Source organism: Lynx canadensis, chromosome C1 (genome assembly GCF_007474595.2).
Source record: "Lynx canadensis isolate LIC74 chromosome C1, mLynCan4.pri.v2, whole genome shotgun sequence".
Taxonomy (NCBI): Eukaryota; Metazoa; Chordata; class Mammalia; order Carnivora; family Felidae; genus Lynx; species Lynx canadensis.
In genome coordinates this window covers 127,956,992-127,982,731 of record NC_044310.1, presented here as the reverse complement: position 1 = coordinate 127,982,731, position 25,740 = coordinate 127,956,992, and the positions used below count along the sequence as shown (strand labels likewise).

The 25,740-nt window shown below is 37.3% G+C and overlaps 1 protein-coding gene across 1 annotated transcript in view; it reads right to left on the bottom strand.

Annotated features, from left to right (window-relative positions):
• The window catches only part of THSD7B (thrombospondin type 1 domain containing 7B), a 744,220-nt gene that overhangs the window by 567,616 nt on the left and 150,864 nt on the right, over nucleotides 1–25,740 (bottom strand). Inside the window, 3 exon segments of the mRNA XM_030327713.1 lie at nucleotides 13,590–13,770; nucleotides 13,773–13,790; nucleotides 13,793–14,398. Of these exon segments, the coding sequence (XP_030183573.1) occupies nucleotides 13,590–13,770; nucleotides 13,773–13,790; nucleotides 13,793–14,398 (805 nt within the window).

The window sequence follows — 25,740 nt, the reverse complement described above, 5'->3', positions numbered from 1 at the left end:
TTTTTTTAAAAAAATGTTACACACTATGCTACTCTTTGTGTAAGAAAGAAGTAAAAATTAAAAACATAAAGAAACACAGAAGGATAAGTGAGAAAACAAGAATGGTGATTATCTACAAAAGGTAGGAGACATAGGATGGAGATATATAGGAGGAAGTAATGCTCCTCCCAGTAACATGATGTATACTTTTAACTTTGATAAACACGTTATTGTTCAATATATTTTAAAAATAAAATTAAATCAATACATAGGAAAAGAGGAAAACAAAATCTAAAACTGAAAGTAAACCAAAAAAAACAAAAACAAAAAAACCAGAAAAGAAAAAGTCCTCTATTCTCATTCCCACCAACACAACAAAAGCAACAAAATATTCTCTACCACTTTCAAAGAACAAATTATGAAAATGACTTTTTACATTCAGGGTCAGCACTTATTTATGTTTTGAAAGGGACAGGGATAGGAAATTTCTTTCTAAATCTACTCTGGTGGTAGAAATAAAAAACATAAACAAAAGCAAAGTAACAGTAGGATTTCAGCTGTAGTGATATGATTCTTTTTATAGTCAAAATTTATTACCTCTCAGGAGCTCTTTTCAAGGGAAATCATAGAGTATTTATCTAACCATAGCGGCCTGAGAATTTAAAGAATGTTCACCATGTACCAAATGATCACAGCTTTTAAAAGACTGCCCATGCCAAAAGCTTCTCTATATTAAAATCAAAGTAAAATCCATTCATCTGAATTTTATTGACCTAAATAATAAATATAAATCACTTCTTTTATTCATATACACAGATTGCCTAGTCTACAACCCAGATTTCTTAACTCAGATGCACTTACACTTTAATGAAAAAAAAAAAAAGATGAATAAAGAAAATCACTTTATTTCATTAAGTTAGGTATTGTAAAAGTTCAATAACAGCATCACTGATAATCTGAAAAAAAATGAACAGGCTGTGGGACAGCTCTTTAAAAATGTAATAGGGGCGCCTGGGTGGCTCAGTCGGTTGAGCGTCCAACTTCGGTTCAGATGATGATCTCGTGGTTTGTGATTTCAAGCCCCGTATCAGGCTTTGTGCTGACAGCTCAGAGCCTGGAGCCTGCTTCAGATTCTGTGTCTCCCCTTCTCTCTGCCCCTCCCCTCTGTCTCTGTTTCTCAATAATAAATAAACATTAAAAAATTTAAAAATAAAATAAAAATGTAATAGTGGAACCACAGAGAAACTCCCATCAAAATAAACGGAAAAATAGGATATGCAATGACACAATTAAAAACTAAAGATCTTTAAGCCCATCTTTAAGGCAAATCGGTGATGAGGGAGCAGAGAAGCACCAACACTAAGAGAACTGCCCACCACACAGCAAATGTAAGTGTGAAGGGAAAATTGCTTGAGGTGCTTATCAAAAGTTAACAGTAATCAATGAGAGAACTAGCAAAGGACATTAATTAAACCTCTGTGGTGCCCTAGATTGTGAAATGACTTTCCAGCAAGGCGCAAACAGAAGCGGGCATTATGGAAGTATCCCATTCCAAATGACATGACAACTAGCCATTGCCATAATCAGAATAAAGGAAACAAAATGCCACTTGTCCATACAGTCTCACAGAGACCACCAAAAGGAAAGTGGCCTAAATGTTCATATAAGTATAGCATACAAGGAATCCATTATATATGACAATTTTTACTGATTAAGGGAAACTTAAGTTCGTCCTAAAAGTCAACAGACACACGAAAATAACAATGCTTTCCTGAATGTATCAGATCCACAAAAAGGAAAAAAAAATGTGTACTTTGCAGAGATGGATTTGAAACATTTTAGTAAAAGTTCTGGTGGACTATGTCCACATAATTCATGAGGTTGGATAAAAATGAGATGAGACAATATTATCAACAATGGCCCTCACAACTATCAAGAGAAATGTTTCTGTTCATTGCAGTGGAAGTTAGAGAAATAGATTATGTTCCTACTTAACACTATATTTTCCTAATAACCTAAACATTTCATGATAGGATATAAGTCATTTCATAATTCTTTGATGACTCAATAAAAAAAATAGTATAAATTTCATGACATAATGTTTAAAAAAGTTGTTTTAGTTCAATATGCTGCCTAGAACTCAAAGGAGAACATGGTCCATGTTAGGCTCTGTGGCTCAGTCAATTAAATGTTTGACTCTTGATTTTGGCTCAGGTCATTATTTCATGGTTTATGGAATTGAGCCCCACATCAGATTCTCTGCTGACAGCACGCAGCCTGCTTGGCATTCTCTCTCTCCCTTTCTCTCTGCCCTTCCCATGTTCATGCTCTCTCTCTCTCTCTCTCTCTCTCAAAAAAATAAAATAAAACTGGAAAAAAAAACTAGAGAACATGGTCACTTCTGGTTTCTATACAACCACCTAAGCAGTGTGAACTCACTGCTATCATCAAAATGAGAAAAAGCTAGGGGCGCCTTTGTGGCTCAGTTGGTTGCACATCTGACTTTGGCTCAGGTCATGATCTCATGGTTTGTGGGTGCAAGCCCCATGTCAGGCTCTGTACTGACAGCTCACAGTTTGGAGCCTGCTTCAGATTTTGTGTCTCCCTCTCTCTCTGCCCCTTCCCCCCACTCCTTTCTCAAAAATAAATAAACATTAAAAGACTTCTTTTCATTCCTAAAATGAGAAAAAGCCAAACAAACCGAAAACTGACAACTTCTTCAGTTCATCAGAGAATTTAGTCACAGGGCAGATAGATGTCCCAAAAGGCACAGAGAAAAGAGGTGGATATGGAGAATCATAACTTACTGGGAGCATTTCAGGAGCAGAAACTGCCATTGAAGCCACTACAGGGTAGGAAAACTTAAGCTGTGATTGATAAATTGCTGGTGGTTTCAGTTCAGACGAGCTTTTGACTTAAAAATTTCAAGAGGGCCCAGTCCTACTAGAGATCCTGTATTTTCCTGAGTTTCACCTCCAGAAGTCTGACCAGGTTTTCACAATAAAGAAAAAAAATCTCATGCTCTCATCAAGGGGAGACATTCTGAAGTAGACCCAGAGAACTCTTAAAAGTTTCTCATCCTCAAAGGAAACTATTTTACTGAAGCCTAACCAACTGGGATATTACCAGATCCTAACAATCTGGGGAAAGAAAATACCCAACCCCAGCCCTCTCTAGCCTTTCTCTATTACTTAATTGGGAAGGAAGAAGTTGTGAAGTAGGAGAAGCATTTTTAAAGGCCACATCTAGGAGAACAGGCTCAATAAAAGATTGAGACCAAATTATAGGACTATAAAACACTCCTCCTCCCCCCAAAATTCATTACAAAATTCATTACTCCTCCTCCCCCCAAAACATGAATGAGGCTCCAGATTAATTACAGAGAATTACAATAAAAATAATTTCATGTACCAGAACTTAATTAGGAAGAATTTTCTAAGGAAAACCAAAAAACAAAAGAGGAAAAGGAAAAAAAAAACATAACAAGGACACCAGAGGAAAATTTTAGACTTTGACCCCTATAGCTACAGCAAACACAGACTAATCCTAGCCAAATAAATACAAAATCTCACACCTAAAGCCTATTTTTTTTTTTGCATAATAGGACTTTACTGAAACAGAAAAAAAAAAAAGCCCATTCATCTCAGTTCCTTTTACCCAGTACATCATGTCCAGCTTTCAACAAAAGAATACAAGGCATACAAAAAGACAAAACACAGTTTGAAAAGACGGAGAAAACATCAGATTCAAACTCAGATATAGCTAAAATTTTGGCATTATACCAGGAATTTTTTTAAGTTTATCTATTTAATTTGAGATAGACAGAGATAGAGTGAGCAGGGGAGAGGTAGAGACAGAGAGAGGGAGAGAGAGTGAGAAAGAACCCCAAGCAGGCTCTGCACTGTCAGCACAGAGCCTGACACAGGGCTCAAACTCACAAAACCATGAGATCAGGACCTGAGATGAAACCAAGAGTCAGATACTTAACTGCCTGGGCCACCCAGGTGCCCAGTCATACTGGGAATTTAAAACAATTTTGATTAATATGCTAAAGGCTCTAACATAAAAAAATTATAATACAAAACCACATATGTATATTACAAACAAAGAGATGGAAACTCTATGAAAAAGATCAAAAGGAAATGATAGAAGTTGAAACACAAAAGCAGATATGAAGACTGCCCTTTGATGGGCTCATCAACAGACTGGACATAGTTAAGGAAAGAATCACTGAGACTGAGACTGAAAAAATGTCCGGCACCTGGGTGGCTCAGTCAAGTTGAGCAACCGACTTTGGCTCAAGTCATGATCTCACAGTTTGTGGGTTCAAGCCCCATGCTGGGCTCAATGCTGACAGCTCTGAGCCTGGAGCCTGCTTCATATTCTGTCCCTCCCTTTCTTTCTGCCCCTTTCCCACTCATGTTCTGTCTTTCTGTCACTCTCTCTCTCTCTCTCTCTCTCTCAAAAATAAACATTAAAAAAATAGCTTAAAAAAAAGAAAAAATGTCAACAGAAACTTCCAAAACTGAAATGTAAAGGAGAAAAAAATGAAAAAAAAAACAAAAACAAGATATCAAGAACTACAGGACAATTATAAATAGTGTAACATCCGTGTAATAGGAATATCACAGGTAAAATAAAATGAAAGAAAGAAGGAAAGAAGAAGAAGAAAAAAGAAGTGTTTAAAAATAATAAGTGAGATTTTTCAAAATTAATGACAGACAACAGACAACTAATCAAAGATTCAGGAAGCTCGGGGAACACCAAGCACAGGGTAAGCTTTTTTTTTTTTTAATGTTTATTTATTTTTGAGAAAGAAACAGAGTGTAAGTGGTGGAGGGGCAGAAAGAGAGGTAGACACAGAATCCAAAGCAGCTCCAGGCTCTGAGCTGTCAGCATGGAGCTCGACATGGGGCTCAAACTCACAAGCCATGAGATCATAACCTGAGCTGAAGTCAGAAGTCCAACTGACTGAGCCAGCGAGGCACCCCATGGATAAGCTTTTTTTAAAAATGGAAGAAAAAAAAAAACCTACACCTGGGTATACAATATTCAAAATACAGAAAGTCCAAGAGAATGTCTTGGGGAAAAAAAAACGGGATGGGGAGCTGGACTGGAAAAACATCTAAGCTATGGATAAGCAAGGATAAAAATTACATAAAATTTCTTTTTAAAACTATTCAAGCAAAAAATATAGTGGAGTGTTGAAAGAAAAACACCCACCAACCTAAATTCTATATCCAGTGAAACTATCTTTCAAAAGTAGAAAAATAAAAATTTTCTCAAAGAAAAATTTAGGAAATTTGTGATCAGTAGACCTGCCTTGAAATAAAGGTTATAAAGAAGTTCTTCAGAGACAAGAAAATGATGCAGGTCAGAACTTAAAACTACATAAATAAAGAAGGACTGTTGAAGAAGGAATAATTGAAGGTAAAATAAAATATTTCATTTTTCTCATTCATAACTGATCTAATATCAATAATTTATTCAAAATTATAATAACAATGTATTAAGTAATTATGGGTTATGGCTAAGTGAAATTAATGACAGGAGTGTTATAAGGAATGGGAAAAGGGGACTGGGAATGTTCTAAGAATGTGTAAAGTGGTATGGTGTTATTTGAAAGTAGACTTGGATTAGTTGTAAATTTACTTTGCAAACTCTTGGGCAACCATGGAAAAAGGTAAAGAAAAGGGGAGCCTGCATGCCTAAGTCAATTGAACATTTGACTCTTGACTTTGGCTCAGGTTATGAACCCAGGGTTGTGGGATCAAGCCCCACATTGGGCTCTGTGCTGAACACAAAGCCTTCTTGGGATTATCTCTCTCCCTCTACCCCTCTCCCTCACTTGCTCTTACTCTCTCTCTCTAAAATAAAGTAAAAAAAATTAATAGAAAAAAATAAAAAGGTTAAAAAAAGGTAAAGAAAAAAGATATGCTAGGAAAGAAGACAAATGACATAATAAAAAATGGTCAATTAAAATCAGAGATGAAAAAACAAAAAGAGGAACAAAGAACAGGGCAACAAGTGGAAAACAATAAATATAATTGATATTGTTCCAATTATATCAATAATCATTTTAAAAGTCAATGATACAAATATATCAGAGGGCTGAGACTGTCAGAGTGGATAAATCAGAAAATCCAATTGTATATTGTCTACAAGAAACTTTCAAGACAAGGATAGATTAAAATGTAAAGATTACCATGCTAAAAGTAATCAAAAGAAAACTGGAGTAGTTATATTAATTCCAGACAAATCAGAATTCAGAACAAGTAAAACCATTAGGGATATAGTGAGGGATTACATAACAACAATGGGGGCAATTCTCCAAGACGATATACCAGTCCTTGATGTGTATGAACCTAACAAGAGACATCAAACTACATGAAGTAAAAATTGATACAACTGCAAAGAAAAAATAGATGAATATACTATTATAGTTGGAGACTTCAACACCCCTCAATCAGTAATGGACAGATCCAGCAGGCAGAAAATCAGTACGGACATAGTGGAACTGAACAGTGCCATCAATCAACTGGATATAATTGACACTTAAAGAATACGTTATCCAACAATAGCAGAATACACATTATCTTCATCCTTATACCAAACATTCACCTAGACAGACCAAATTTCCAGGCCATAAAACACACCTTAACAAACTTAAAGAATAGAAATCATGCAAAGTATATTCTCAGGACACAATGGAATTAAACTACAAATCAGTAACAAAAAGGTGGCTGGAGGAGAATCCCCAAATACTTGGAGATTGAACACCACACTTTCAAATAATGCATGAGTCAAAGAAGTCACAGGATAACTTAAACAACATTTGGAATTAAATGAAAATAAAAATACAACTTATTAAAATTTGTAGATGTAGTGAAAGCAGTGATTAGAAAGAAATTTATGGCATGGAATTCACATAGTTACCTAAAAGCAATAACTTAAACTATCTTAGAAAACTAGAAAAGGAAGAGCAAATTAAATCCAAACTAGGCAAAATGATAAGAATAAGAATTATAACTGAAATCAATAAAACTGAAAGTATAAAATCAGTAGGGAAAATATCTGAAAGCAAAAGCTAGTTCTCAAAAAAATATCAGTAAAACTGATAAACCTCTAGCCAGGTTAACTAAGATTAAGAAGAAGAAGAAGAAGAAGAAGAAGAAGAAGAAGAAGAAGAAGAAAAAGAAGAAGAAGAAGAAGATACAAAGTACTAATAAGTACTGATAAGTAATGAAAGAGAGGTCATCACTAATGATCCCATGGACATAAAAAAGATAATAAAGGAATATTATGAACAAGTCTATGCACACAAATTTGATAAATTAGATGAATGAAATATACAACCTGTTAAAACTCACACAAGGAGAAATCTATAATAAGAATAGGTTCATATCTATTAAAGAAATTGAATCAATAATTAATAACCTACTAAACCAGAAAATACCAGGTCCATTGTTGAATTCTACCAGTCAAGAAAAAAAACTATACTTATTTGCTACAATTTATTTCAGAAAATCAAAGCAGAGTACACACTTTCTAGAGTCCATTATATGAGGCCAGCATTATCTTATTGTCAAAAAACGAAGACTTTATAAGAAAGGAAAACTAAGACCAATATCTCCCATAAACATATATGTAAAAATTATCAACAAAATATTAGCAAATAATATCCAACAATGCATAAAAATAATACTACATCATAACCAAATGTGCTGTATTCCAGGTATGTAAAGCCAGTTCAACATTCAAAAATCAACACAATCTAATTTATCTATAGACTAAAGGAGAAAAATCATACATTGTATCCATACATACAGAAAAAGCACTTGACAAAAACCAACACTAATGTATGATAAAAATTCTCAGCAAACTAGGAATACAGGGTAGGTTCTTCAACATGAAAAAGAACATCCAGAAAAAAACCTTCATTTAACATCATACTTAATTGTGAGGAACCAGATGCTTTCTTGCTAAGATCAGGAACAAGGCAAGGATGTCCATTTTTATCACTCCTATTTGAGTCACACTCAAAGTCCTAGATAATATAAGACAAGAAAAAGAAATAAACGGTATATAGATTTCCAGAGTGCCTGCACCATTTTGCATTCCCACCAACATTGCAATAGGATTCCCCTTTCTCCACAACCTCACCAACATCTATTGTTTCCTGAATTGCTAATTTTAGCCATTCTGACTGGTGTGAGGTAGTATCTCATTATGGTTTTGATTTGTATTTCCCTGATGACAACCAATTTTGAGCATCTTTTCATGTATCTATCTGCCATCTGGAAGTTTTCTTTGGAAAAGTTATCTATTCATGTCTTCTGCACATTTCTTGGAAGTTCCTCAAAAAAATTAAAAATGAAACTATCCTACAACCCAGCAACTGCACTACTAGGAATTTATCCAAAGTACACAAAAATGCTGATTTCAAGCAGCACATGTACCCCAATATTTATAGCAGCTATCAACAATAGCCAAATTATTGAAAGAGCTTAAATGTCTATCAACTGAAGAATGGATTAATAAGATGTACATACAATGTACAATACAACACATACATATGTGCATACAATTGTATGTATATACATATACATTCAATGGAATACTACTCAGTGATGAAAAAGAATGGAATTTTGCCATTTGCAAAACGTGGATGGAACTGGAGGGTATTATGCTAAGTAAAATAAGTCAGAAAAAGAGATCATATGATTTCACTCATATGTGGAATTTGAGAAACTTAACAGATGAACATAGGGGAAGGGAAGAAAAAATAAGATAAAAACAGATAGGGAGGAAAACCATAAGAGACTCTTAAATGCAGAGAAAAAACAGGATTGGTTGAGGGGGAGGTGTTAAATGGGTGATGGGCATTAAGGAGGACACTTTTCAGAATGAGCACTGGGTGTCATATGTAAGAGATGAATCACTGGATTCTACTCCTGAAACTAAGATTACACTGTATGTTAACTAACTTGAGAATTGAAAGAAAAAAAAAGAAAAGAAAAGAAAAGAAAGAAGAAAAGAGAAGAAAAGAAAAGAGAAGCAAAGAAAAGAGAAAAGAAAGGAAAGGAAAGGAAAGGAAAGGAAAGGAAAGGAAAGGAAAGGAAAGAGAAAGAGAGAAAGAAAAAGAAGAGCAGTATACAGATTGGAAATGAAGAAATAAAACTTCCTTTGTCTGCAAATGATATGCTTATCTACATAGATAATCCCAAAGAATCTTAACAATAACAACATAAAGTCCTGGAACTAATAAGTGGTTATATCAAGGTTGCAGAATACAGGTTAATATATAAAACTTGATTGTTTTCTTATACACAAGCCATTAAAAACTACAACTTGAAATTTAAAACACTATACATTTATATTGGCACCAAAAATATGAAATACTTAAGTATCAATCTAACAAAATAGATACAAAATGTACATGAGAAAAAGTATAAAACTCTGATGAAGAAATCAAAGATGTAAATAAATGGAGAAATACTGCAGGTACATGGAAAAGAAGACTCAACACTATCAAGATGTTATTTCTTGGGGCACCTAGGTGCCTCATTCAGTTAAGCTTCCAACTTTTGGTTTCGCTCAGATCATCATCTCACAGTTCGTGGGTTCGAGCCCCACATCAGGCTCTGCGCTGACAGTATGGAGTCTGCTAGGGATTCTGTCTTCCTCTCTCTCTGCCCCTCTCCTGCTCACTCTCTATCTCTCCCTCCCTCTCTAAAATAAATAAACAAACATTAAATAAAAGTTATTTCTTCCCAAATTGATCCATACACTACAAGCAATCCTAATCAAAATCTTGGCAAGTTATGTTGTAGATATTGAAAAAAAAAAACTGATTCTATAGTTTACATGGAAAAACAAAAGATACAGAATAGATAATACAATATTAAAAAAAGAACAAATTCAGAGGACTGAAACTACCCAACTTCAAGACTTACTATAAATCTTCAGTATTTAAGACATTGTTTTATTGGCAAAGAATAGATAAATAGATCAATGGACTAAAGACAGAGAGCCCAGAAATAGATCCACATAAATATAGTCAACTAATCTTTGGCAAAGGAGCAAAGGCACTTCAATAGAAAAAGGAGAGTCTTGGGGCGCCTGGGTGGCGCAGTCGGTTAAGCGTCCGACTTCAGCCAGGTCACGATCTCGCGGTCCGTGAGTTCGAGCCCCGCGTCGGGCTCTGGGCTGATGGCTCAGAGCCTGGAGCCTGTTTCCGGTTCTGTGTCTCCCTCTCTCTCTGCCCCTCCCCCGTTCATGCTCTGTCTCTCTCTGTCCCAAAAATAAATAAACGTTGAAAAAAAAAAAAAAAAAAGACAAAGGAGAGTCTTTTTAACAAAAGGTACTAGAATAGCTGGGCATCCACACGCAAAAAAAAAAAAAAAGAAAGAAAAGAATACAGACACCAATGTTATACCTTTCACAAAAGTTAACTCAGACTGGATCATAGATTTAAATGTAAAATGTAAAACTATAAAACTCCTAGAAAACAATATAGGAGAAAATTTAGTTGATCTTAGGTTTAGAGAATTTGTTGTTGTTTTTGATGCAACACCAAAGAATGATCCATGAAAGAAATATTGATAAGTTTGACTTCACTAAGATTAAAACAAAACAAAAAATAACTTCTCTGTGAAAGACACTGTTGAGAGAATGAAAAGGGGGTCATCAACTGGAAGGAAATATTTTCAAAACATATATCTGATAAAGGACTGGTATCCAAAGTACACAAAGAATTTGTAAAGCTCAACCATAAGAAAACAGACAAAAAATAGACAAAAGATCTGAACAGACACCTCGCCAAGGAAGATCTACAGATGGCAACTAAGCATATGAAAAGATGCCAAACATCGTAAGTGATTAAGGAACTGCCAATTAAAACAAGATACCACTATACAGCTATTAAAAATGGCTAAAATCCAAAATACTGACAATAGCAAATGCTGGCCAGAATGTGAAGCAGTAGGAATGCTCATTTATTGCTGGTGGCAATACAAAATGATACAGCCACTTTGGAAGACAGTTTGGCAGTTTCTTACAAAATGAAACAATTCTCACTGTAATATGTAGGCAAGTGCCCACTGGTATTTCTCCAAATTAGTTGAAAATGTATGTTCACATAAAAATCTCCAAATGAATGTTTACAGAAGCTTTATTTATAATTGCCAAAACTTGGAAGCAACCAAGATGTCCTCCAACAGGTGAACGGATAACAAATTGTGATATATCCATACAACAGAATACTGTTGGAGGAGGTAATCAAGAGGATGTGACTGCCAGTTGACCATCAGGCTAGATTCAGACGTTTGGAGGCTCCTCACTCCTTTGCTTGTCCTTGGAATATATGCTCTGTACACAGTGGGAGCTGCTCTAAGTACATGGTCTTAAAGGAGTAAGGTCTTTTGAGAACATCTAGATGGTATATGTGATGGAAACCAATTAAGGCCTCTATATAAACTTTTAAGATTTGGCAATGGGTGCAGATACCTACTCATCTTGCAGCCACCCAAGACAAGCCTTATTAGTAAGTTCTCTTGCTTACTAAACTGCCACCTCCCAATCCGGAGTCGTCTGTCTCTTCCTTCGGTCTCTCCCTGCTCTATGTATACAGGGATAGTTTGTAAACCAACAAATACTATTCAGTGATAAAAAGAACCAAGCTATCAAGCCATGGACATACATGGAGGAATCTTAAATACATATTGCTAAGCAAAAGAAGCCAATAAGAAAAGCTATATACTGTATCATTCCAACTATATAACACTCTGGAAAAGATAAAACTATGCCATCAGTAAAAAGATCCCTGAATGCCAGGGAACTGGGGAGAGGAGAGGTGGGACCAATAGGTGGTGCACAGATCTTTAGGGCCATGAAACTATCCTATATGATACAGTAATTATGAACACATATCATTATACATTTGTCCAAACCCACAGAATGTACAACACAGTGAATCCTAATTAAACTACGGACTATAACAATATGTTGATACTGGCTCACGAATGGTAACAAACACACTACACTGGTGCAAGAAGTGTGTACCATACTGTATGTGTGGAGGGGAGTGAGGAGAAGCTATATGGAAACTGTATTTTCCACTCAATTTTTCTGTAAATCTAAAACTACTCTAAAAAACAAAGTCTCTTAATTTAAAACAAAGAAAAACAACATGCCAAACACAAGCAAACTAAAACTGAAAACATTCTCTGGAATAGTAAGAAAACAATGCCTTTATAGAATCCCACATATGCATTCAAACAATAATCACCCAAATCATCTGCTTAATCTTTTGGGCTTCACAGAGGCAGGCAATAAAAGGCAGAAAATCACTCTTCAATGGACTTGCCAACCGCATATGGCATAAATCAGAATGAAGCATCAAAGATGAAATATGCTCATTTGTGAAGTCAAATGAAAAATAAAAATGAAAAAAACAAGAAACAATCATCACATTACTTTGTTCTTGAATAGCAGAGGTAGTCTTTTGAGCCTCTCCCAGCCAGCTGTGGATTCTGAGAAAACAGTAACTGGTGATAATGATTAATTCTAGAGATGAGTGTTTCACTATTTTGTAATATACGTCTTACTGAAAGGCATTTAAATTTGGAAAAACTTGGTAACATACCAGTGCTTTAAGACCTTCTGGGGAAAATTAACAAATACTACTTGAGCATATTTCTATATACCTAGGTCATGATTTTTCTGTACTACAATTTAAAGCAGAACAATTACAAATAACTTTTAAGCACTAACAGCCTTAACTATTCTTTTTAAAAGTTTTAGTCCATTCCCTCTATAGGTTTGCAATTCTAATTATTGCCGTGCAAGGTAATATGTTTTTCAAATCGATGTCATAGAAAGCATTCTTAGATTAACTTACTGTTATTATTACTACTATAAAAAATCTACCACTAAAATGTTAGAGAATCTTCTTAAACATGAAAACAAAAGTGAACAAAACCAAGTTTAAAAAACATGAATACCGGGTGCCTGGATTACGCAACCGACTTCGACTCAGGTCATAATCTCACAGTTCGTGAGTTCCAGGCCTGTGTTGGGCTCTGTGCTGACAGCTCAGAGCCTGGAGCCTGCTTCGGATTCTCTCTCTGTCTCTCTCTCTCTCTCTCTGCCCCTCTCCCACTCATGCTCTGTCTCTCTCTCTCTCAAAAATAGATAAGAATTAAATTTTTTTTTAAAAACATGATTATGAAAAATGATAATTTTTGCATAATTTCTATCCCAAGTTTGAGAGTCAATTTGAATTTTTATGATTATAAAGAAAGGTTTAGTCTTCTATTACTATAGTGATAAATGTTTTTTTAAAACTTGTTGACATTTTGATAAAATGTGGAAATGCATGCCTTATCCTATGCAGTTGTACTATTAATTATGTAAGAATTCAGAGCTCTGCCTGGTCTATACTCTGAAATGTTCACAATTGAAATTGAAAACCTCTTAAATTAAACTTCTAAAAACCCAAATCCCCAACCTGGTTATAATTATCCCTTTGTAGGAAATAATATATCTTATAAAATGATGTTGTAAAATATCTAGGTGAAGCAAAGATATAAACACTGAAGGCCTCCTACCTTAACATAGCATTTTTTCCGTCACTTCTGGTGCACCAGACCTGCCGAGTTTGATAACCGATCTCTAAATCCCAGGGCTTGGAATGGTGATGTGGCTTGTAACTCTGATGTCTAAAGGTTACTCGCTCCTTTGAATCAGAGCTAACATCCAGAACAGTTCTTCCGCTTAGGTTAATTTCTTAAGATGAGGCAGCCTACATTACTCCATGGTCCAACTTTAAGGCTAAAAGTATATTCCTCTTCTCCAAGAGGACAGGAAACGGGAGTGTCACAGGCTCTTGACTCAGTCAGATTGGGACACTGAGAACCGCCATAGAGAGGGGGAGCGATGGCTGCCCGGGTTCTGTGTTGCAATCGCTTCTCACATCCCTTGCTACACTCGGACCATTGTGAGAACTCAGATACAACACAATCCCGGGGGCAGGGAATGAGGCAAGCTTGCTCTGTGGGGGGCCGTGGGACAAAGTGTTCACATATTTCACTTCCAGCCACGGTTCTGTTCAACTTCTGAATACAACGCGCAGTCCGGTGCTGTAACCCATGTTGCGCTGTCACACACTCCTCAGGCCGAGGCTCGGCTTGGCCGAGGCTGGAAGGGGCGAGCACACAATGGTGCCAGTCAGAGACCTCCCACTGGAAGAGGTCACTGTGCCAATCACAGACTCGGAAGCAGCTTCTTTCCTTTGGAGGCCTGCTGTTCTCATCACAGTTAGAGACGTGACTTGTCCACCCTTCCAAGTGGAAACACCACAGTGCACGACTCTGGACTCCTCCTGGTCCACAGTCTCCTGCGCACCTTCCCCAGGGGCCTACAGGCACAAAGACAAGGATGTCAATTACTCAGACATTCCACGCGGCCCTCCACACAAAAATGGGTCAGTCTGCACACTTCCCAACACAACCAGTATGAAATTATGAACTTGAGTGGAGGTTTAATTTAGTTGTGAAGAGTGCGGACGCTGCATCGGTCTGCCTTTGTTGAAATCCCCTCTCCCTCTCTTACCAGCAATGTAAACTTGGATGAATTACTTCCATTTGTAAGCCTTAGTTTCCTTAACTACATAAGCGAAAGAATAAAAGCACTGACTTGCAGAACTGTTCTGAGGATCAGTGGTACAATGTGGTGCCAAGGAGACAATGCACACGTAATAAATGATTGGTATCATTATAATCGCTACATTCCAAAGCCTATATATCTAACTCAATATTAATACTTTCTAGGTAGACAGTGTTTGATCTCAAAGAAAAGCCCTAAACCCAGGATCTTAATAAAGTAGGGTCTCTCATCTTTCTAAGCCTTCAGCTCAATACTGCAGGTGGCTCAGAAGAGAAATACATTTTTTTAAAAAATTTTTTAACGTTTATTTATTTATTTTTGAGACAGAGAGAGACACAGCATGAACGGGGGAGGGGCAGAGAGAGAGGGAAACACAGAACCGGAAGCAGGCTCCAGGCTCTGAGCCATCAGCCCAGAGCCGGACGCGGGGCTCGAACTCACGGACCGCGAGATCGGCGACCTGAGCCGAAGTCGGACGCCCAACCCGACTGAGCCACCCACGTGCCCCAAGAGAAATACATTTTTAAAAAATAACTTGCAAAGTATCCTAAATATATTTTCACTCGCTTAATAGATGTCCCCACTTTTGGTTTTTGCTTGCAGAGTGAATTGCATGAAAAAGAAAATATCTGATGGGGGAGGATGTAATAAAAGCAGCAACAGCACTATTGAACTGCCCCCACAATCCCTGAAATATACCCCCTTGGATTTTCGACAGGTAATGACTCCGGGTAAAGCTTCCAACATTGGTTCATAATATGCCACTTCTTTTAACTACTGAACACGTTTTCATGAGAAAGAGTCCCACGAAGAAACGGACAGACAAAAGAGTGTCCATTGAGGTTTCTCACATTGTTTTGCATCTGATCAGAAGACATACCAGCCAGCCTTATCCAGAAGGCTGATGATACAACTTCATGAGGATGGCAAGTAAGCACATTTTATGTCAGTTGGAAAGAAAATACTTTCCTCTCTTTCACTTTACTTAAATATGTGATATGAACGCAAGAAAATTTTATCAGCTCAACCATGTAACCTTTGCCCCTACACTAGGTTGTGATAATAATAAAAGTAATTCACACCCCGAGAAATAATTTACATAGGTAAGGGAAAGAAGATGCAGTCTTTCTGTCTTTCCCCAAATTTGATCAAACACCCCAAATGCCCAAATGCCATTTAACTACTTCATGGATTTGTTTCCATTTTCCACACATTATATTTCTAGGAACAGTAATGTGTGCATAGTCACATGCATTTAGGAAGAGACATATATATCCTCAGAGAAACAGGTACTTGCATTTGGGGCCAAATGCTGCAGTGAGGATCTATCACTTTAACAGGACATCAGTTTTGGGGTTCTAATGTGCAGTCTTCCCAGTTCTTCCTCACAGCCCTATCTGGTTATGCAGACCTACTATGCCAATGACTTGTCACTTTGTAAGTGAGATTAACGGAGAAAATACCCTCAGGTCCTTTCAGTGTCCTCATCCTGGAGACTCCTCTTTCTGAAGTGGGCACAGAAGTTTCATTGAAGTAAGTCAGCTTTTACTCACCACAATGCCCTTGACTTTGCCCACACATTTCCTAGGTGTGGTGCCCCAGCTCATGACACAGTAAATGCACATAAAAAATGGAACTCTCGGCTCAGGACGATTTCATCAACTGCCCTGGATTCTGGTGATTTTTCTCCTAGATCACCCACAATTTTGTACTCTGTAAATCGAGATGTTCATTGCTACACACAAAAGTCATTTAAAGGCTTCATGTGTCCAGATGCTCTGGAGCAATCTCAGTTCAAGTATGCCATCCCTTGTCCATCATGGCAGACTGTGCACGCAAATTTTTATTAGTGCCCCAAATAAAAAATCACCATGGTTACTCAGTAAAGAAATACTCCAGGGGCACCTGGTGGCTCAGTTGCTTAAGCATCCAACACTTGATTTCGACTCGGGTCATGATCTCACTCACGATTAGTGTCAGTGCAGAGCCTGCTTGGGATTCTCTCTCACTCCCTCTCTATCTTCCTCTCCCTCCTTCTCTCTCCCTCTCTCTCTCAAAATAAATAAACTAAAACAAAAAAAAAGATATATCCATTTAGCAAATTTTAAAATCTAAAATCAGTCTTGAATAAAATAAAACAGTTATCAGATAAAATTGAAAGATGCTCATTTTCTAAGTACTAGGTTTTTAAATAATGGCTGTCTGCTTACCTTTATTTGTTAATGTAGGAAATACACACAACTTTTCCCTTAGGGCTTTGTGTGTGTGTGTGTGTGTGTGTGTGTGTGTGTGTAAAGAAAGTAAGACCAGAAAAATCAAACCATTTCTAACCAATCTGAAAAATTTAATACTAAATTTAATTCATCTAGAACACCTTACAAAGTGATCATTATTCTTACTCTTAAACCATTTTACTAACATATTTTCTTATTATTAAAATGTTTCCTTCTTGTTCTAAGTTTTTTGCCTACTTTAAAAATTGTTAAGGTAGCTCTTTTTTGTTATTTGAAATCATTAATATTTTAAACCTTGTACATTACTATTCTTCCCTTAGCTTTCACATTCTCCCATCTACAAAGAAATACACCAAACAGCAAAAAATTTCTTAGATCAATGGAAGACAAAATATACGTATTAAGAAATAATTATTACCATTTGTTAAGGGCTAGCAGTGCTGTCGTAGGCTGGGATGATAGCAGAAGACTGTTACATATTCAAGAATTTTACCAAGTGGTTGCTAAATCATTCATAATTTGAAATCAACCATGATGTGAGTATTTATACCACAAATCAAGACATTTAAAAACAACAACAACAACAACAATAACACAGAACTGCTTTGTCATATACCACAAGCAATTTGCTCAGTGCCTTCCTTCCTTTCTTGTTTCTTACAACAGTCCTCTGACACGGGGCTGGTATGCTCCTTTTATCAACTGGGGAAACTAAGCTCAGAGAAGTTACAGGGTGTATCCAAGGTTATACAGCTAGTAAATGGTAGACTAGAATGGGATTCCAGATCTGTGAGACTCCAAACTTAGGCTCCTGCCCTCATTGAAATGAGTTTTTGTTGTTGTTGGTGGTGGTGGTGGTGGTTTTTTTCCATATGCATTGGTATGTGTGATCCTAACATCACAAGGCAGATCTGTTTTCTTAGCTTAGCTATGATCTCTCCCATCTGGTAGTTAGTATTCCTTTGGATATGAGTACAAGTAATCAAGGTGGTATTTGAGCAATGATTTCCCCCTTCTGGCCCCGGAAATTTAGGATGGCAGGTAAGACACATGCATTTTGATAAGCATTAGTCAGTACATTTAGGAAGGCGCAGTCAGGGTAGAATAGTTTCTCCTCATGTTAAAAGCAAACTTTGCAGACAACTGAACAACAGGTAAATAACAAGCAAATAAAAAAGTGAATTGCGTATGCTTGGAATAAATGAAAAACAAATTGCGAACAAGACACATAAGATGGAGACAAGACCTCTAAGCAATTGACCTATAACAATTTGCATTTCTCAGGCATAGAGGCAAAATGTGTTCCATGATTTATTCAGTTGTGTTTGCCTGTGAACTTTAAACACACACACTCGTGAAAATCACATAGCCCTGAGGGATTTTGCCATTTCAGAAAACATGCACATTTAAGTAAGCTGTGTACTACAGTTTGAGAAATCTTGTATCTTTTTCCAAGTTCAGAAATAGGACATATTAAAGTTTTGAGCAGTTGCCTGTAGAAAATGAATATCACCTTTAAATTTTCTATATATATATATAGAAAATGTGATTATATTCACAATATATATCTTAGATAATAATCTAAAGAAACACATAGGAAACCCATGCTTGTAAACATCAATCATTTGGTATTCCTTAATTGAAAACAGGCCCCAAGTAATACAAATTAAACAAAATTTAGAACCAGTAAAGGATTAAAAGTTTAATTAGACATAATGTGCCTTTAAACTAAAACTCATGCTGTGTTACATTTCTCAGAAGATATTTTAATGGTATAACAGGAATAGTAATTCAGTACTTGTTTACCTGGACCAACATTATGCAAAAACAAAATCCACCTGCAATTTACTACCTTTTGTGTATGATAAACATAGTCGTTCTAGAATAAACTGCGAAATCTTTTAAATCACAACAGTTTTAATTATTACATTAACAGTTTGGTTTAGAAGGTAAAATCTTTGCACACAAAAGGGTAGTACTGATGGACTCTTGGGTCACATTCACATTTAAGACTCTTTGATTCTTTTTTTTTCCCCTGCCTGTGTTTCTTGCAGAAAGCGCAAATATGCGAATGCTCTAATGTAATACTCCTCCAGAAGCAGAAAAGTGCTGGCACATTTGATTCTCTTAATTAAGTTATCCTTAACTGGATTAGCTTAGATGAATGTATCTCCCAATCTAAATCATCACATTTAGGACAACCTACTGGATGCCTGAGTTTTAGGTGTGGCATTCACTGAGATACCTACAACAAAGGAAAAAGGGAACTCAAGAAGTCAGAGAGAATAAACACATTCCATAGCTTTTGCACACCATTTGCCACTGTTTGAGGCAGCAACCCTGACTTAATACCATTCATGCAATAGGAGGAGATGTTTATTTTACTATTCTTTTTTTTTTTTTTTCAACCACTGCTTTTATTACCCTGACATTGCTTTCTTTTTATCTTGGGCAATGGGGTTGAGGAATGACATGAATGTCAATGCAAAGCTTTAATACCTTACCCAAATTATTTGTGGATAATTACTATACCAAAGCATTCATAAACCTCAACATTACCAAATGTGATATAAAACAACATTGACTTGTAAGATGCCTCACCTCCAAGAAATAGCTTGAAATCTATACAGTAGCTTTCACTTCTCAAAAGGCTTTCACATCAACCATGGAGTAATTAAAATAATGTTTCTATTGCATAGTGAAAAAATATGTAAGAAATCTCACTTTCTAAAACACATCAAGGAACCCAAGGAATGAGAAAAGAGTGGCATCTGAGCACTCAATCACTAAAATAACAGTTGCTCATTACCTGCTACTTGACAAGTAATATATTAGACTCTGGAAATATAAAAATAAATGAAACATTAAGTATCTCTTACAAAATCTGGGCACTAAATGTAATGCCAATTTGCTCCTGAAGACGACATTCCGTCTCTCCTTCAGGTCTATCTATACTTACTTGGTACACAGTTTAGCAGTCTTAATGTTTTGGTTTTCCAAGCTCATTAGATCTAAAGCAGCAAACCAGAAATTGAGAGAGATATTGGAGGCAGGGGCACTGATGGAAGCTAGAAGGGATGGCCATTCTCAAGTCTACATTTCAGAATCTATCATTTTTTTAAACAATTATTTATTTTTTGAGAGACAGAGACAGACCGTGAGCGGGGGAAGGGCAGAGAGAGAGGGAGACACCAAATCCAAAGCAGGCTCCAGGCTCTGAACTGTCAGCACAGAGCCCAATGGGCTCGAACTCATGAACCATGAGATCACGACCTGAGCTGAAGTCAGCTGCTTAACCAACAGAGCCACCCAGATGCCTCCTGAATCTGTCATGTTAATTAATAACTTCTACTAGCAGAGGATGCTTAAAGCCATACAGCACCACCTAAACTAACAGAGAAAATTTGTTCATTACATATATCCATTACTGAGTTATATATCAGATATCAATAGAAACACAATGTAGAAAATGTAAAAACATGGAAATTGTTTTCAATGAGAAAAAAATTTAAAACCATATGCATTTTAGTTAAAAATTCTATTATGTTTTTCACAGGAACCAAAAAAATCCTTTATTAATACTAAAGCTATTTTCAAAACACACCAGTGTCTGAAGCTATGTGTGCTACAGTATTCCAGTATTTCTCATTAGAGATTTTAACAGCAATGGTTCAGAGCTGTAACTTCATTTCATAGGTTAAGATTTACTTTTGGAGACAGTTTCTGATTCCATGCAAGGCCACCACAGAGCATTTGGACTGAATTTTATACTTGCAGAAAGCGCAAGCACTGTTGCTAACATCCCAGGCTCTTTCTGTATGATTGTGCTTTTGTTTGACACCTAACAGCACGTTTTAAGCCAATTCATCTTTGTGGACAGATGCCTCTGACTGAAAAGCAAAGTGCCTCCATTACTTATCATTTATGATTACAAATTATTAGTTGCCAGTGGCTAGAACATCCATTAAAAGTAGCTTGACAGCAAGGCAGATTAGAAATATATCTGAACGACTCATCAGCTAAGCAAACACCACAGAGACAGAAAACCACCTTTTAAAAATTGTTTATCAATATTTCTGGTCTGAATTCTACTTTCCAAAAATTCTGAAGCTAAAAGGAAATCTCAAGCCTCATATTCTTCACTACATTCTGACACAAAGTGGGTCTTTTCAGATCACTAAAACCTACTGCTTGCTAACTGCCTCAAATATGGGAATGGAAAGGTAATGTGACAGCCCACAGTTTTGGAGGAGGAAACAAAGCCCAGACAAATTCAATGAGTTGCCCAAGGTCACAAAGTCATTTGGAGCAGAAATGGGATGGAAAATTCCATTCCAGACACCCAGTCCAGTGATCTTTACCCTATATTATGCTGGCTTCCATTGTAACACCCTAAGACTGCAAGGGAGCAATAAGGACTCTGAAATGGCTGTAATCCAAGATGGGGGGGGGGGGCGGTGAAAGGAGGAAAACATAAAAAACAAGTGAAAATTACATAAAATCACATACAGCAAAAGCAACAAGTGCCTGTTAATGCTGAGAGTTTTCAGTCTCCTGCACCGTCAACTGGAAGCCGTTCTCAGGGACCTTTCACAATTTATTATGTGAAATGGATCCTTCCTGCCTTTGAATGCTGAGAATACGGACTCAGCTATGTTCAAGAACATAAAGAACCAGCAAGTTTCAGGGGATTAGCACACAAACGAAGCTTCAAGCACCAGTAAGAAATTATGCATCCCTAGAATAACTATAGCAAATAATAGTAACAGTTTTCTCAACACCTACCATCTTCTTAATACCATCTTTACATTGTTGATATTGTTCTTCTTTGCTATATGAGACCATCAAAGCATGAGGTCAAAGAACATGCTCAAAGTAAACACCCCAGAAGCCCTGCTGCTGGAATCTCCATTCTATCCACCTCATGCCTTTTCCACAACAACTGCAGTTTAACTACTTTTAGTAGCCATATCTCTTGAGCAAATGAAGCCTTCCAATGCCCATTAGATAAACTATATTTAGAAGAGGGATCTGTTTTACGTGCAGCTGGTGTGAGGGGCTGAGGGCACAGCCACTCCTCTCCTGCCTAAAGGACTCTGTGCCTGCCTTGGTCTCAGCTCAATGGCCTGGCTCGGATGATGGCCCTGGAACTCCTGGGGCTCTGCTACCTGTCAACGGATATTTATGGGGTGTTCTCATCCCATAAATATGGCTCCAGTCAACTTTGACTTTACTTACAATAAATGCTTCCGCTAAGCCCTCTAGATTCCCTAGAGAAGCAGAAGAAAATCATTTACTCAGCTGTTTTGTATCCGTTGTGTGAAAAAGGTAATGAAGAGTAAGCCAGAAATGGAGTGAAGCTGAATCCCACACAGTGTTCTTCTGAAGGACTTTCTCCCTTAGCTTATGGGCCACTCAGGCAGTGACTAAACTTCAGGAGGGCCAGAAATTTGTTTGCTTTATACTTCAAAGAAGCAAACTGGAACAGGTGCTTGGGAGGCTGAAATGTTTAAGCTGTACTCCTTCTCCTTCGGAAAAAAAAGGAATAAAGTGCTATTTCCACAGTGAATGATCAATACATGTTGGGATTGATAAAGGAGACCTATTTTGTGGCTGGTTGTCCTAGACGTTCACTGGAAAAGCAGCAATGTTGAGACTATGTACATAGGCTTTAAAAATACATGAAGCAAAAGGACAGGGTGGCATCCATTTTATTTATCATTAAGCAACTCGAGGATTAATTTCACCTAGGCTAAAAATTGCACTGGAGACTTGAGATAATATTTTTTTCATAATTTCAATTCTCTAACAGTTACATGGAGTATATCTACTTTTCAATATGTCTTTTCTCTAGTAGCAGATAGTCATGATGAACAAGTGAGAGAGAACAAAACATAAGCTACATTTTGGTGGATAAAACATCTAGTTCACCCAATTTTTTTCTTCCCAAAGGAATAATTATTTCAGTTTTGAAACAGCAATTTTAACACTATTTGAGACTCTTGTCATCCAAAAAATAACTTCCAAGTTACTGATTTGAAAAAATATCTGAGAAACAGCAATACCATGGCATAATCACAATATTATTTTCTATCTAGAAACACTAGAAATACCTATGTGTCCCATATAGTCTAATGAGCAAACTAAGGATTCTTTCACAAAGATCAAATCCAATCAATCACGCATCAGTTTTACTTCCTAAACATAAATCCAATTTGTTCATATTTCTTCATTCCCACTGTACCACCCTCTTCCAAACCACCATTTTATCTTGTATGAACAAAAGGAGTAACCTCTTGTCTGGCCTTCTAGCATGTACTGCCCCACCCCACTGCACCCCTGATGTCAATTCTTTCTCCATATCACAGACACATATCATTTAATAATTCAAATCTGTACCACTTTGGGTGCAGCTTGTCATCTATATGGCATTTCCATGCTTAAAGCTTATCAGTTGCTTCCCATTCCTCTAAAAAACAAATTAACATGACATACAAGTTCCTACCTGATCTGGCCCCTTTCCACCTCTTTAGGATCCTGATAACCTGGCCACCCAGGTTCACTCACTGCTCTGCCATCATGGTGGTCATCTTTCAGTTCCTCCAATGCTCCAAGTCCCCTCTCGTACCTGGGGACTACATGTAGCTACAATTGTACATGTGGCTACAATTCCTAAAGCCAAATCACATGTTCCACCCCCACTCTTCATATCTTAAGTCACTTTCTTAGAGAATGCTTGCCCTGCTCTGGCACGACCTTACTCTTCCACAAAACACTCACCACCCTTGTAATTACAAATCCGACTGTGTAATTTAATCCTTGTCTCTCCCACTGGATTCTAAACTCCATGATGGCAGAAACATGTCAGTCCTGCTCACCACTCTATTCCCAGCGCTAACCTAGTGCTTGGCATATGGTTAGCCTCCCACCCATTACTAAAGCTGGAGCGAACAGCACTGTAGGAAGCAGAATCATATCTAAATATAACTAGGAGTAATGTCAGTACCACAAACTTATCACACAAATGAATTGATGGTTTTACCTAAATGAGAGGGGGCGGAAAAAAGGTCCATTCTGTGTTTCCTTAGCATATGTTTAAGGGAAGCAATCTCCAACATGATGTGCAACATGATTCTTAAATACTTGTCTATCCCAACTGTATTCGTAATGCCTATTGTTCTTTGTTTCAACTCTGCAACTCTCTGGGCCCCTCTGTCCAGACTCCACAAAGCCCCTGCACTGAGGAATGGGGTACCCAGTCTTCTCATGGTTAGCATTCTAATTTTAACATTAATAAATACAAAGTCTACAGAAATACCTTTGACCTTGGACATAGGTCTAATTCAAATATTCTAATTAATCCAGGAAGTTGGCTGAACAAGTAAAATAATATTATCTTTTTTTTTCTCAGAGGATTAAATCTTTTTTTCTCAGAGAATTACATATCGGATCCTATCATCCCTGCCTACTAACAAAACTAAAAAGTGGCCAGGGATGAAATTATCACGGTGGTTACAGCTCCAGTAGAGTAACAGCAGCAGCAGTCCTACAGATACTGTGGGAAGACAGTGTGCTCAACGCTTTGTAACAATCATGTCACTCAGTCCTCAAAGCAGCCTCACAAAGTAGGCTAATTTTCAGAACTCCCAGCTGCCTTAAATTTCCAATTTCAGGAAAATTGGCAGAAGAAATGAAAAGAGAGTGAATGTAGTCTCTTCAGAGTTTGTTGATATAATTACACTCCCAGATGCCCAGGGAAAGGCCTAAGAAGGGAAGGGTCTGGGAAAGTGCACTTACAGACTGTTAATTTGGACCACTCCTCTGCCTGAGGAAGGGAAGCACCAGAAGCAGAAGGAAACCCTAGAAACCTGCCAGGATGCATGTCCCTGGCTAGACCCTGAAGGATTCTGTGTAAAATGTCTTCCTGCTCAAACCCTAATGCAACTTTGAGAAGCATTGTTATTCCAAAGGGTGGAGTTTGGGTCAGAGACCAAGTCTTTGTGTGGGATTGGGGGATGGGAGAAACATGTTTCAGAAGTATATTTCATTTACAGAAACACAGATTTTAATTAGAAGGTGATGGAAAAAAAATTTTTTTTTGAGACACTTTTGAGAATGAACACAGCCCAACTTGATTCTGGCTTTTGTGTTACCAGAAGTCTTGTCCGTTAAGAAGGTTATGTTAGATGTTTCTGAGGGAGGGATGCCCTTCCCCTGACAAATAACTCCTAGCTTGAAAATAAAAAACTTCCTCCCTGCCCCTTTCTCATGTCTGGAGTAAGACTGATAAGAGCAGAGATGTTAGTGTTAGTAACAGAGACAAGGAGATCATGTAGCTTGCTTCCCCAGAAAGGAAATGGCAGCCTGGGCTGTCCAGGCAGAGAAGGCTAAGACCACTGAGCACCTCCCACAGTTCCACAGGCTCAGCACAGTGGGAAGGTAAGCACAAAGCACGAAACACAGCATAGAATTCTAGAGTCAGCCAGCCTATCAGGAATAAGGGCCTTCTGAGAGGGGACCAGTATAAATGGATGGCTAGGAAACTGGGGTCCAAAGGAAAAAATGGGGGACCCATTTGGTGGTACAACGAGCTCAAAATAAATAACCAAAGTTAGCTGACAAAATTATTTCTTGCACACCTGAAGTTTTAGCTGAGGTAAGTACCCACTACAATAGTCACCACCACATATAATAATTAAAGGGAATCAGAGAAGCAATAATAAACACATACCCCACCAGCCCATGAACTGACAGCACCATAGGATATTCAGGCCCTTGGCTCAATAACATACTGAGAAAATCTATCCTCATTACCCTTTCGTAGCTGGGTGAGCACGAGGCAGTGGCCTGAAGCCTGTGT